The 12847-nt window shown below is 30.8% G+C and overlaps 1 protein-coding gene across 2 annotated transcripts in view; it reads right to left on the minus strand.

Annotated features, from left to right (window-relative positions):
* Window positions 1-12847, minus strand: part of Lgr4 (Leucine-rich repeat-containing G protein-coupled receptor 4) — an 832616-nt gene that overhangs the window by 68117 nt on the left and 751652 nt on the right. For both annotated transcript variants that reach the window (XM_072523012.1, XM_072523013.1), the window contains 3 exons: window positions 7018-7089; window positions 6885-6956; window positions 22-93 (listed from right to left, as the gene is read on the minus strand). In XM_072523012.1, coding sequence (XP_072379113.1) covers window positions 22-93; window positions 6885-6956; window positions 7018-7089 — 216 coding nt within the window. The remainder of the gene's footprint in view (window positions 1-21; window positions 94-6884; window positions 6957-7017; window positions 7090-12847) is intronic.

Below are 12847 nucleotides of genomic sequence, written 5' to 3' on the forward strand. Positions count from 1 at the left end.
GATAAAATATAGAATACTCACATTGTTTGAAGTTTATCTGAAGATTCTAGTAATTTTTTATCCAAATTTCTAAACTGATTTCCCTCCAGTCGTCTGTAAAATAAATATTTACATTTAAAATTAAGTATTATCAAAAATATAAAGGTTTTAACTAATTTTGTTTTTGTTAAAATTAATTTTTTTTTATTTGAATTATTTAAAACAAAACTTTAATAAAGAAATTAAAATAGTTCAAAACACGTTTAAGCCGTTTTGGTTACATTTTATTGCACATATAATATACTAGAGTCACTTGACAGTAATGTAATAAAATCAGTAAAGAAGGTCGTTCAAAATCAAATCTCATTTGACTTATTGGCATATTGAAATCCTAAAAAATTAACTAAAAGGAAAAGCTAACTACTTTAGAATCTGGCATTTTAGTGATGCAATTGTTGGCGAAAGATTACGTTAGAGAACGAATTTCCTTCAAATACAACTATGATCGAATGTTACACCCAATAAAATTAAGAAATATTTGTATAGCAGAATTTACAAAACAAATAAAACAAATTTATCATCGAATGAATGGAGTGTTCGTTAAAATAGAGTAAAAGAGTACACAAATACTAGATTTGACCAAAAATTAATTAATGGCTGTAGTAGTTCAGTAAAAATGAAAGTATCGACTTTAACTTGACTTCTCTTACGTTAATAACTGAAGCAATTTGCATAACAAATAATTCACTAGGAAATATGATTTGATTCTCCACATTAAAAGAAGAAAATATTATAAAGAAAATAGCAATATTGGCAGATAAAATAAATAAATAAATAATTGGGTGTACATGGTTTATATTTGAAAATACACTGCTTATGTAAATACACTGAAAATCATTTCAGGAATGCATTTAAAAATACTGGCAATACTACATACATTATAGTATTTTATTTTAAAATGTATAAAAATAGTCTAAATAAATATAAATAATGATAATAGTAATACGTATAAAATAAAAATAAGACTTACTTACAATCAACTTATTTTAAATACTATAATTTGCATAGTTTCGCATACTATAATTTGCTATGCATCTTCAGGTCAACGGGAGATGGTAAACTAAGTGCTAAAAATATAATAACCCATATTAGGGTGTTGTCTGGTTCAAAATCTATAGCAGTTATGCCAATATTATACAGTGTGGAAACCACTTATGGAATAAAATTGTTTGTATCCTTATTTTAGAAAATAATAAAAAACGTTGAAATATCATAAACTTTTAAATTTAAATGTGCTCTTTTTAAACATAAATTTAAATGTACAGGGTCACCCACACAAGTCTGGCATAATCCATAATCTGTATTTTAAATGAATCATCCTGTAATTTTTATGTTTTTATAAGCTCCTTAAGAACCTGATCTCAACAAACTATATCATGTAGGGTCTATTATAAATAATACAAGGTGAAATTTTGAAATTAAGTATAATTTTCTTTAAGACAATTAATTCATAGAATACCGGAGGAAATTGATTGGATTACATTAAAATAAAAGCTCAAAATGTTCTCCACCTTGTTGTTGCTAGTTGGTTTTGTTGCATATACTTTGTTCTTGAGACAACCCACAGAAAAAAATTAAAAGGCGTAAGATCTGGCGACCTAGCTGGCCTCTCAATAGTATAAGTGTTGTATTGTATGTGTAAATTCCTTAGTATAAGTGGCTAAGAGAAATTGCTGGAAATAACTTTCAAGTTTCTGGGTTAACCACTAGGGGGCGTAACCTGTGAAGACAACTTTGAAAATCAGTTTTTTGGGAAATATGTCCAATTATACCAAGTGTTAAATAAGTAAACTAGAAAGAGGCCGAAATTCTACACAAAGTTGTTTAAGTACTTTTTTTTATTTTTTCAAATAAAGGGAGGGGAAGAGTGGGAAAATATGTGTGGATAAATACCTATAACTTTGGTTTGGATCAACCGATTTTAACGAAATTAGTGTCATAAGAAATAGTGTGGATGAATTAATTTATATCTACTATAAAATAATTGCATTTCGTTTTAATTGTTTAATAGGAAGAGGGTACTTTCGAATAGAAAAAATTAAAATTTGTTTTTCTTCAAAATGTTTAATGTAAACACCTATTTATTGTAAATTATAATGAAACTGGATCAAATTCGTAACAAAATGGCGCAAACCGCATGTTAATAGCTTTTGTCGAACTCGAGATATGAATAAAAACGCATAAACATGTAAGTATAGTATTGACTCACCCTGTATTATAAATTAAATTAAAAAATAAGTCAGTAGGTACTTTCAAATTTTTTTATAGCAGAAGAATCTTAATGTTGATACCTATTTTGACCATTGTTATTTTATATGATTAAAACTAGTTTTTCGAAACTATATAGGCTACGACAATGAATTTGAGTTCATATGAGTTCATATTGTTTATTTATTGACAGCAGTCAAAACATTGTTAAGAAGTGTTATATTATAATTCGAATTAAAGATTGCACTTTTTTCAATAGATATTAATATTGGTAATATTAGTAATTAATTATCAGTACTAATAATTCGTGATGAGTATATCAAATGCAGAAGTGTATGATATGATTGGAGTTTATTTCGAATGTCACCAAAATGCCGCTATTGCCTCACGTATATATTCTGTAAGATATCCTGACAGGAGACATTATGGCAAAGAAGTATTTGAAAGAAAGGCAAGAAGATTAAGAGAAACTGGTAGTTTGCATCGTCCTTGTTTTAAACGACGTATTAGAGGTATGACCGAAGATAATTTAATCAATGTTCTTGCTTTAATTCAACAGAATCCACATATAAGTAGTCGGCAAATCTCTATAGAATTAAAGATACCCAAAACTACTGTTGTAAGGATTTTAAAACATCACAGGTTGGTTTTTCATATTTTAAAGTGAACGTTTATGTAAGAAACTTGGAATTCCCTTTGAACTTTAGATTCAACTGTTATTTTAATATTCCGATAAAAACGGCAACACGGCGCTTTTATCCTCTTATCCGTTTCTTAAAAATACTTATCCACGATTTATCTTGTGAAACAATATTTGTTGTTCTGTTTTTTAGACTGCATCCTTATCATGTAGTTCTCCACCAAGCTTTACATGAGAAAGTTTTTGATGCAAGGCTGGATTACTGCAATTGGATGTAAGGTCTGCTAGAAGAATAACCGCATATCATGTCAAAGATTTTGTGGACAGACCAGGCTACGTTTAATAGTGCGGGTGGTGTTAATATGGGTGGTGTTATTGGGCTGAAGAAAATCCGCACTGGATAAATCAGGTGTATTTCCTTACAAACAAGAAGAGATATGATATTACAATGGGTGTCCTGCGCACTTTTTCAGACGAGTTCGAGATTATTTGTATGCAAGTTATCCAAATAAATGGATTGGAAGGGGAAGTATATTTTAATGGCCATCTAGATGTCCAGACCATGTCTGGACTTTTATCTGTGGGGAAGATTAAAAGACTTAGTGTACCAAACTCAAACATCCACGCGAGACGATATGAAACAGCGCATTATATACGCAATAAATAGTATATCAACAGCTGAGATTGAAGCAGCTGTTATGTCTACGCGCGAAAGATTAAATCTTTGGACAACGATGAAAAACAATTTAAACATTTAATTGGACATTCAGTTTTAATGATCGAGATATTTGTATGATCTTTCACATATTTAATTGTAAGTTATAACAAAGGGTGAGTCAATACTATACTTACTTATGTTTGTGCGTTTTTATTCATATCTCGAGTTCGACAAAAGCTATTAACATGCGGTTTGCGTCATTTTGTTACGAATTTAATCCAGTACCATCATAATTTACAATAAATAGGTGTTTCTATTAAACATTTTGAACAAAAACAAATTTTAATTTTTTCTATTCGAAAGTTTCCTCTACCCATGACAATTAAAACTAAATGCAATTGTTTTATAGCAGATGTAAATTAAATCATCCACACTCTTTCTAATGACACTAATTTCGTTAAAATCGGTTGATCCAAACCAAAGTTATAGGTATTTATCCACAAATACTTTCCCACTCTCCCCCACCCTTTATTTAAAAAAATAAAAAAAAGTACTTGAACAATTTTGTGCCGAATTTAGGCCTCTTTCTAGTTTACTTATTTTACACTTGGTATAATTAAGCATATTTCGCAAAAAACTGGTTTTCAAATTTTTCTTCACAGGTTACGCCCCCTAGCGGTTAACCCAGAAACTTGAAAGTTATTTCCAGCGATTTCTCTTGACCACTTTTACTAAGGATTTTTTTCTCTCAAAGTTATAACATGAATAGTTTCTGATATATAGCCGAGAGATCGGCTTATTGGACCACCCGGTACAGACCAAAATTTAATCTTCATTAACATACTCTAGATAAATAATTTTAATAAATGACACATATTTCAAAATATACCTCTTCAATAAATATGAATAACTTTTAAAGAATATAACATCACATTTAATTTTCAACAAACAATTTACATAATACCAACATTCCTAGCCTAGTTGTTAATATTAATTCCCCTCAAGAACTATCCCTTTACTCGTTAAATAGTTGATGATCACCTGTCACCAGTTTACCGTAACTGATTTTTAAACTATCTTTCTTAAACATTTAATAATAATCCTTGTATCGGCTTGTAAGTAATATTTATTTATTTCAATTTTACTAAATAATTTTCGCTTACTTTTTATTCAATTAATTTAAATCCATATGTAATAAATCACATACATATAATATAGGCATAACTGTTATATATTTTGTACCAGACAGCACCCTAATATGGGTTATTATATTTTCAGCATTTAGTTTATACCATGTACCGTTGAGCTGAAGATGTATAGCAAAAATAGTATGCGAAACTGGTCGTTAATGGGAAAATATATTGATTGTGTCTTATTCATATTTCTTTTTACCTATTTGAAATGGATTCACACAGGCAACATATTCAAGACTTGAATAATAATAGTCTGAATAATACAGATAATGCACAAATTGGTTTGTTAAATATTCCAAAACTTGTAATTTGACAACGTCTTCCGACCAAACGGGCAAAATGGAAAGGAAATAATTTTAGAACAATATCAAAGACTACTTAAAATAGTAATCCACCCGATAGTCTTCGTATTATTTGTACAAACTGACCGAATATATAACAAGGTGAGAAATTATATTAGGCGAGGCAATGACGCACTAAAAATATCCGGGAGATGAAAATAGAGCATTTTGGGCATAAGGAAAAGGCATTTGCTGCTCAGAGTTTTCGAGGTTGTTGAACCCAAATATAACGGCGATAATCTCCGAGCTACCTGGTGCTCAGAGTAAATCTTGTCTCTTGGAGTTTTATGTTAATTTCATTTAAAATCAGTCGAAAGCCATTAGTCAGGGGGTTTCGATGTTGCAGCACACGAATATCGTGACGGCGATGCTCCCGACATACCTGGTACCCAGGATGGACTTCATCTTCTGGAGTTTTATTTTATTTCTTTTAAAATCAGTTAAAAGTAATTATTTGTGGGTTTTTGGAGTCGCCAAATACAATTATCATAACAGGGATGGTCCCCGATGTACCTATTTCCCAGGGTAAACTTCGTCTCCTGCAGTTTTATGTCAATTTCACTTGAAATTAGTCGGAAATTATTACTCGTGAGATTTTCATTAACTTACAACGAATATTTCGTTGATCGGCGTACTCGATTACCTCATACAATCTTGTAGAATATCTTTCATAAAAAATTGTAAAGCATTTTTTTACAATTTGGCGCTTTTAATGAAGTTGGAAGCGTCGATGGAGTGCCAACTTATTTTAATCCTGGTTTCATACCACAATTTTATAATAAATCTTAAATCAACAATTTAAAATAAAAATAAAGATATCAGTGTAAACGATGTAGTACAAGGTATTTCCAGTCGTTTTCACCAACTTTTATAAGTAGCAAATACTTCGGAGACCGTCCGCGTCATGATATTCGTATTTAGCGACGTCAAAAACTCCGAAATAATAACTTCCGACTAATTTCGAATACCAATAACAAAACTTTGATGGGTGAGGTCTACCCTGAGCACTAGGTACGTTGGAGACTATCTCTGTCATAATATTCATATTCAATGATCTCAAAAATCCCCGAATAATTACATTTGACCGATTTTGACAGAGTATAACAAAACCAGAGTAGATGAGGTCCATCCTGGACACCAGGTACCTCGAGGAACCATCCCCATTATGATATTCGTGTTCAAAAACATCGAAATCACCCGAGTTAAAAATTAAACTTATTACCGTTCACTTTCAATATGAAAATGCACTTTACTTATGCACAAAATGCAAGTCATATAAAAAATCGTACAAACATAAAAAATGAAAAAAAAAAAAGAAAAAATAATAATATAACACATTATAACATTCAAAAAAACTATGATGAATCTTTAATAAAAAGTAATTTTATGAAGATATATTTATCTGTCTACCGCGATTGAATCAGTCCATCAATCATAATAATGTACTACAGATAACATTAATCCTAAATAAAAATTGTGTCGAACATTGTTTATTTGCTAACGCTCTATAAATACCTAGCAGTGCTATTCAGCCTAATCAATATATTACAATTCTCTTCAAATGCAAAAAAATCTCCCGAACATTAATTTTGTTCAAAAACTTTCCAGACACTATCCTAAAGCGAATGGAAAGTTGCATAGCGCTTCATTTACTGCGGAAAATTGGTCGGTTTAGTGCTTCATTGCCTTGGATATATGTTGGTTAGCAAGATAAAATGGTTCCAAAGATTTTCATTAATAGTGTAACCGTTTATATAGACTCATATATGTTAATATACATCTTATCCTACATAGTATATACTTACAAAGATTGTAAAGAAGGAATGTCTAGAAAAACACCGAGTTCCAGTTTTTTTATAAAATTGTTGTTTAAGGTCCTAAAAATAAAATTAAAATTAAACTAGACCTTGATATGTAAAACACTATTTTTTAACTTACAGAGCTTGTAATACGGTAAGATTGGCAAATGTTCTATTTTTTAGCTCTTGCAGGCGATTGTTGGATAAAAATCTGAAAGTAGAAAAGAAAAATAACAGATTATAAATATACTAAAATTATAAAAGAGTGGTTAGCGAGTTATAGGTCGCTAAAAGCATAGTCTGGTAATTATTTTCCTATAATTGCCATACCTGCGGGTGCGTTTGATCACCATTGTAAATTCTCATTGGATTAGTTGAAAAGAAACTAGAGAAAAATAGTAACAGATGATAAAGTACTTTGTAAACCTACAAAATCGGTAATTGTATCATTCAAATGTCAAAGTATACCAAAATATATCGTAATTAACCATGTTTTACATAATGTAGAAAAATACCAACAAAAAGTAATTATTTATAACTGTAAGCAATGTAAAAGCAACGCTAGGTGTCTTAAATTCATAAGTCCCACCCTTCTGATTCTTGTTCTTTATCATCCTTTAATAAAAAAGGTCTCTCCTGTGAAGGTGAACACTTCACTAATGAATGGGAGATATGTCCAGAATTCGATCGTCAAAAAAAAAAAAAATAAATAAATAAAACATTACATGTCTGAAAACAGCTTGTCTTTCAAAGAAACGCTTAAATTATATTCTAAAGTAACCTATGCATCGATAACAGCTAATAATTCCTCAATAAATTCACATCAAATTCCAATTATGAACGCTCCATCCTTTTCATATTCCTTAATTGTCCACATCCCCTCACCACCAATCAGCTTGCCCAACCTTTAGTTTCAAACAGATATACAATAACATCCAAAATCCAAACGTCCCCTCCCTTCCTCGCAAGACCCAATAGCAATAAAACATCAAAAAATAATAAAGTTAAACCCCATGTCCAATAGACCTGGCGGCATTTTTAATTCATTTTCTTATCAATCTACATTTAATGCAGAGCAAGGATCCAAAATACATGAATCTCCTAAAGAATTAACAGAAATAATATCAAATATAGTTATAAGTATTATTTCTAATATGAATCACAAAAATTCTGAAATCCCAGAACAATCAGTTTTAATAAATTTAATTCAAACAGTTTTAAGTTCTCTCTCATATAATAATGAATACTTTGGTAATTTGTCAATGGCATTGTAGATCGGCTAACTCTAATAGAGAAAATCTCCTCCACCTACTAGAAGACCAGAAAGTTGATATCGCATTATTTTCAGAAACTAGATTTAAACCAGAAAACTTTCACGGATATAATATTGTCAGAGACGACCGCTTTTCAGAAACTGTCGGTGGTGCCTCGGCAATTTTAATAAACTCAAATCTGTATTATGAGGAAGTCACCATGAAAGAGAATCATTCTCTCTCCTGTTACCGACAAGAATGTAGCGTAGAATCTTTTTAAATAATTTTAAACTGTTTGTTTCAATTTCATGTTTATTACATTCTGCGCTTGCTGGATAGCCCAAATTTGACGAAATGCCCCTGATGATGCTGTAGACAGCGAAAGTACTTGGCCAAGATTTGATTATTACAACTGTGCTCGATATTTGCCTTTAATTTTTCAAAGTCTATTAAGTAAGTTTCTAACATTTCATATCTTAACTGCCAATACAATACAATAGTTTTAAATGTAAATATTAACCCAATCTTTTGTAAAGAGAAAACTCAAAACAAATTGACTGGCCAGTTGGTTGTTAAAACCAGTGCCAATAAAACATACACACACACACACACATGTTGATTTCGTGCAGCTATTTTTATTTAACGTTAATTTATTCACAAGTTGTAAAAGTACATCTGCATTTATTCTCAACTTTGCATAAATTTTATTTCGTAGTTTTGTCACGCATATTTTAATTTTGTAGGTTTCAATAATTTAGAAGTAAATGTATAATATAATATTCTATTTTATGTCACTTGCTTTAAATATAGTTTACTTATATTCGTCTTGCTTATTTTTTTGTATATCTTAATATTTAAAGTGAAAGAGCAACCAGCAGGTTCTAGATAGAAACATAAACATTCTACTCCCTTTCTGTTGATCTCATATGTTATATAAAGATCATCGCATCCGCAAAAAGCAACGAATACTTTTTTTTAAAGTTGTTAAAAATAGTATTGACTATGAGCACGTGTACTTAGTTCTATAGTAACTTCAAAGCGAAGTCAAAATTTGACCAACATTATAGCATTTTTATATTCTTTCCTATGTATTGAAACCACCCCGTATGTATTAAAACACCAAAAAAGTATTTTAAATCCTTTTGCATCGTTGGAGTCGATAATAAACACATTTTGAAGTTTGTTTATATATCACAGATGCGTATTTCCTTAGTATTTTCTTTGATCGTTAAGCCAATCAATATTGTGCCTGAAATTAACATCCACTTAGATCGCTGAGAAGGTTTTGCGGGGAAGAGAATTGCATCGCTCTCGCTGGAGCCACTGTCAAAAGTAGTTGGTGTCCGTGTTAGTCCGAATTTTCTATAAATTTGTCAATGTTTTTTCGTTATTAGTTTTTTATCGGGATTTAGTTAGTGAGCAGTTGAAAAGAAAGTTTCATATTTTTATTTGTGCAGTTAAAGGTTTGGAAGAATCTTTGAACAGTCAAGACGCTCCGAGTGTCAGAGTTAAAAAGCCGACAAATTTGTTGAAAAAAGTGATTTATACTCAATCTAATGTGTCAGTTCTGACAATAGTAATCACTGATTTTGTTTTATGTCGTCTCTCACCTAAGAGATTTGTATCTAAGAGATTTGTGGCGTTTCCAACAAATTTGAAAGGTACCCACATATGTTTCAGTTTTTAAAGAAGCAGAGTTTCAAAGTTTGTGTCCAGTACCCAACTTCCAGCCTCATTCTTCGCAGTTTGGAGATGAATTTGTTCGTGTGGCAGAGAGTGTAAGTCCAGTTCCTAATCCCAGAAATTTTAAAGACATTTTAGTGAAATCCAGGTAAATCTTTTGTGTTGATTTTTAAAGGAAAAATTAATATTTTCTAATAATAATTGCTTTCATAACAGTTTAATAGATGGTAATAATTTAAATTGTAGATGTTAGGGTGTGACTTAGCTGTCATATTAATTGTTTTCAGTTTTAAAATTAAATATTGACATCTGACAGCTAGCTTTATTTTTTTGATATTTGGTGAATACCTAATCATAATAGATCTTGTTTTTTTAGAATAAGGTTAACCTTTATGCATAGTTTCACTTAAAAAGATATTTTTTTATTTGTAATAATTTATTTCTGCTTCAAATCATCGCCCAGTAACAATTGTAAGTTCTTGTAGCATCTCCAACTTCAAGAGTTTGTAAACTGATAGGACATAGTAAGTTTGTTTTTGATATTTTGTATTTTATTGTTATTATTTATATTTGTAACTGTTTGTGGTGAGACAACAATAAATATTTAATTTTTTCCCGAAACCAATTTGTTTATTTCTTAAAAAAAAAGTTCCTAAATCCTTTTTGTGTTTTTAGGAAGGAAGAACCTTTTCTTTCATCCAGCAGGAGGAATATTTTTCAAAGCGGCGTCCTTATTTTAAATAGCTTGAGAACCTTCTTGTGTTTTGTTTGTCCAGGAGATTTATGTAAGTACTCCTTTTGTTTAATTTTTGTAGTTGCCTCCAAGCCCCCTTTCCATTCACTTATCCACGACCCAGTTCTCCAAATTAACCCTGAGTAGCCGTTCGCAAAAATTTCGATTTGTTTTCCTATCTACACCCCAATAATTTTCACCCCCTTATAATAATACCCTATGTAGTAGGCAAAATAGTCGTTACAACATGGCAAAAAAATTAATTACTAAATTTACTAGACAGTTGGGAATGCGCTCAGTAAATTGAGTATATTAGTCTTATGGTCACTTCATGTTAATCATATAATCAATTATAGTTCTGGTAGTTTATAGCGATCAGGTTATTATTTAATTATTTTTGATTTAAGTTAATTTGATGTAACATAATTTGACATAGATAATTACACATATTATATATTAGTGTTTTATTAGAATACTGCATTTAGCCAATTTTAATGGATAATGGTAAAATAATTGGATTATAACCAGTGGCGGTTTGTGATTTTTGAATTTGGGAATAGAAAAAATTACCAAAAATATTTTGCATGCAGATTTAAAACTACACTTCTCACAATAAAATTATCATTCTTTTAGCTTTCCCAAAAATGTTTCAAAGATTGCAAGTTAAAAAGAAATAAAGTAAATTTATATTTATAGTTGCAACGATTGCTTTTAAGTCTTATCTCGAATATATGTATTACATTTAATTCCGTTTTCACTCTGGCTTTACATTACATAGGATAAAAGTAGCTAGATATGCATTTAAAATATCACAAGGGAAATTTTGGTAATGTTTCAAATATGTCTCTTTATTACACGGTTTTGTCGCCTGTTGATGACCTCGAAAAAGAAAACCTTCTTTCAGTTGCTTCATAATAATGTCACATACTTCTTTAGAAATGTCTGTATTGCAACAAAGGCTATACACAATATTAAATATAGTGAGTGTAGAGGAGAAATCGGATGTTTATTTATTAAGGAAATATCGTATATCGGATATTTGTTCTAAACAATTAACAACAAACCATTCTTTCTCTAAAATGGAAGTGTGTTTTTTAGTTCAGGAAAATCAGGTACCGTATATATGTTGCAAAACAAAAAGCTTAAATACCACGCAATTAATTTTTTTTTAGTACTGAAGAGAGGCAGGCAGACGGTTAATTTACCAAGTCCTCTTATTAGCCTCTTCGAGAAGAGATCATTGTATAAGAGCGGCTTCACACACACCCGGTCGCCGGTTACACGGCACCGTTTACACTTAAACGATTTTGTGGCACGCGCTGAAAGTCGATGCTCTCCATGAATCGAAAACACATCGTTGCCATGATAATTCTCTATCGGCGTATAAAGAGAAGAAAGAGAACTAGAAATGTGTGGATTCATCTCATTAATATGAAAAGGAAAGAGTTTGGTGTATTTTATACTCTTTTCTTGGAACTGCGAGTAGTTGAGAACAAATTTTTTAATTACTTTAGAATGACAATATCCACGTTTGATGAACTACATCATCTGTTAAACGATTTTCTTCAGAAGCAAAACACATTTATGTGAGAATGCATTAACCCAATGCAAATGTTGGCAGTTACAATTAGGTAAGTAAAAACACATTCGAGTTTATTATTGTTTATTATAATATGGTGTCGACAATGTGAATGATATTTAACAGTAAATGAAATCAATTGAATCTAATGAAATTTAGGAATCACTATACTGTGACTGGGGTGATGATATTATTGAAAGAGGAGACCGCTGCAACTGGTAAGAAGTGGATGGTATTATTGGTAAGAACTGAGTGGTTTGTATTTGTAGCACATTAGGGCGTACATGTTGCAATTATGATATGATCGGTTTGTTGTAATATCTGACGTTGTTAATACTGACTTTAGAATGTTTAGATTTGCAGCAGTGGACAGTTGTCTAGGAAGCATCTGCTGTCGTTGTTTATTTGTTTGTAATGTTTGCAGTACTCCCATCTGAAATTGCAATATCTCAAATTCATGGAAACTTTGTAAAGAAGGAATTATACTAGCAAAAAAGGATATCTGACGATCAGGTTTCTCCTTAAGAGCTTCAATCATTTGTAATTCAACAGGGTCTGCTTTACATTTTCTTAGTGTTGACGTTTTGGAAAATTTGTAAGCATGTGGAGTAGTTACATTGGCAGCGGTATTTTCTTTACAAATGTTGCTGTCGGTGAAATTAGTGTCAGATGTTGCTGCTTTTAATACTTCTGATAGTCCAGTGTTAGTTGAACTATCTTT

Source organism: Diabrotica undecimpunctata, chromosome 2, assembly GCF_040954645.1.
Source record: "Diabrotica undecimpunctata isolate CICGRU chromosome 2, icDiaUnde3, whole genome shotgun sequence".
Classification (NCBI taxonomy): Eukaryota; Metazoa; Arthropoda; class Insecta; order Coleoptera; family Chrysomelidae; genus Diabrotica; species Diabrotica undecimpunctata.